The sequence below is a fragment of the Chenopodium quinoa genome, unplaced genomic scaffold (genome assembly GCF_001683475.1).
Source record: "Chenopodium quinoa cultivar QQ74 unplaced genomic scaffold, ASM168347v1, whole genome shotgun sequence".
NCBI lineage: Eukaryota > Viridiplantae > Streptophyta > Magnoliopsida > Caryophyllales > Amaranthaceae > Chenopodium > Chenopodium quinoa.
Window position 1 is genome coordinate 4,586,614 of NW_018744239.1, and position 2,616 is coordinate 4,589,229.

The following is a 2,616-nucleotide window of genomic DNA, read 5'->3' on the forward strand; positions in this document are numbered from 1 at the left end:
CCAACATCATACTTATGTAAGAGCTTTTCCAATTCAATTCTTTCAAGACAAGTATAAAACTCAATCGATTACGTTTCAAAACCAATTCCTCATCACTAAGTGTGCACACCCCCTAAGTGGTTTACTTTATGAACAAAGGCCAATCTTGAGGAAAGACTAGGTCATACAAAGTCCATAGTCTTCTCTAATCCATTCCCTAAGTGGGATTCATAACCATATCGATTGATTCGCTTAAAATCACCTTTTAAAAAAAAAATCCATTATTCTTGAATATCAAGAAACTTGTAAATCATTTTTAATCCAATCCTTTTTAATAATTTTAATCACAATTCAAAGTCTCTTTTGATTAACCAAAATTATTAATTTAAACCATCATAAAACATAATTTCATAAGAAGCATAATAAAACATAATTTCATAAGAAACATAATAAAACACAATTTCATAGATAACTTTCGAAGGTATCAAACCACATAACGTACCTTGATCGTAACACGAGCGATTCACATAATTACTTCACTTAATAACGAACAAACTACACATCATTATAACCTTAATTAATATAAGGCCATCAAATAAGCACAACAACTTAACCGATCTATCCTATATGTGCATGAATTTATTATAAAGTATCATTATATTTTAATAAAATAACTTTCTGTTTTTATAATTTAAATAATTTTTCTGTTTTTATTTATACTATAATTTATGCAAGAAATAACATATATGAAATTCAATTATAAATGCTTAGTAATGTAAAATAAGATTAGGAGAAAGGAGAAATTGAAGGATGGAGATGGAAACCAAAGACAAGGAGGAGCAAGGGTGGCCGACGGTGAGAGGTGGCGGCTGGTGGTGGTGGTGACTGGCGGTTGCCGGCGGCAGTAGGTGGTCGTCGGTGAGGGTGGTCGCCGGTGATGGTGGTGGCCGAAAATTGGGGAAGGAAAAAGAAGAGGAAAACCGTGAGGGAGAGAGAGATTTCTTGGAGTTTTAATGTGTGTCTTGGGGTGTTTGGAAGAGGGTTATTTATAGGTGTTTAGGTGATGAGTTTATAGAAATTTAGGGTGGGTATAATTTATGGCAATTTCAAAGAATGAAAATTAGGGTTTTAAGGGTTTAGAAAATAATTAAATGTATGGAAAAATATTAGATTTTATTTGGTCATGAAATTTTTGTTTAGCAAGTTTTGAGCTTGGAGCGCAAGTATAGAATAAGATCAAATAAATTTTTGATTTAGGAGTAGAAATAAGGAATATTATAGGATTTTTATTTTTAATAAAATAAATTACAATTATTTAAAAAAACTATGAGTGGCCGAAAATATTGAGCTTAATATAGCTCAATAATTTTGGTCCCTCTATGTTAATTCATAGATTTTTGTAAAATATTTTTATGCCTAAAATTAATAATTTAATTAAATTTATTTTGTGAAAATTAATAGTTGGAAAAATAAAAATCAGATTTTTCTTTATTAATATCCGAAAATATTATGAAGAACTTTAGTTTTATTAGAATAGGAAATTAGTCTAATTTATTAAATAATTTTAAGGGTGGACAAAAATATTAAGCAAATAATTAACTTAATATTTTCGGACCACTTATACTAATTTCATAGTTTAGGTAAAATATTTTATTATTAAATATATATATTTCATGAAAGTAATTAACTTAGAAAAATATTAAAACAAATCAGGTTTTCATTATAAAATCTGAAAATATTATTTAATTAGTTTAATTAATTTATTTTAACCGAATTAATATAATTCCGGTTTATTTATTTAATTTTCGAAAAATCAAAAACACTATTTATAACATTGCTATAAAATGGTTTTATTTAATTAATTTTGTAAAATAATAAGACAATTTATTTAGGCGCCAAAATTCAAATATCATTTTGGCTCCAAAACTAAAATACTCTTTATTAATTTAGAAAATACGTCAAAAATACAAGACTAGAGTACTCTTTAATTTAGAAAATACCTTTAAAAAATACGAAGTATTACAATCTACTCCCCTTAAAAGAAGTTTCGCCCCGAAACTAGGCAGAATAATGAGGAAAAAATTAAAATTTTTCTTTCTTTGAAGGTAGGTTTTAGTTTGTTAAATTCATGCACATTCTAACTAGACACAACCTACTGCTAATCTAGAGGGGTGAAGATAAACGTGCGCGAAACTCTATTGCACTCTACCCCCCTTAAAAGAGTTACGCCCCCGTAACTCGACCACTAACCTCAAGAAAGAGGTCTTGGTAGCGCTTCCGCATATCGGCTTCAGCTTCCCATGTTGCTTCCTCAATTCTGTGATTTTTCCCTAACACTTTTACGATCCTCACATCCTTGTTTCTTGTGCTCCTGACTTTAGTATCCAAAATTTTGACAGGTCTTTCCTCATAAGTCAGGTTTTCCTCCATTTCTATGTTCTCAGGTTGTAATACATGAGTCGCATCCGGTACATACTTTCGGGTTTGGCTCACATGAAACACACTATGGACCTTTTCTAGCTCACTAGGTAAGTTCAACCTATATGCCACTTTTCCGATCCGCTGAGTAATTTCGTATGGTCCAATATACTTCGGACTTAATTTCCCTCTTTTCCCAAATCTCATAACCCCTTTCAT

General features: G+C 30.3%; 1 protein-coding gene across 1 annotated transcript; it reads right to left on the reverse strand.

Annotated features, from left to right (window-relative positions):
* Positions 1-2,202: 2,202 nt before the first annotated feature.
* Positions 2,203-2,616, reverse strand: LOC110694292. Its single transcript, XM_021871471.1, has one exon. It carries the CDS (start codon positions 2,614-2,616, stop codon positions 2,203-2,205), a length of 414 nt encoding a protein of 137 aa, XP_021727163.1.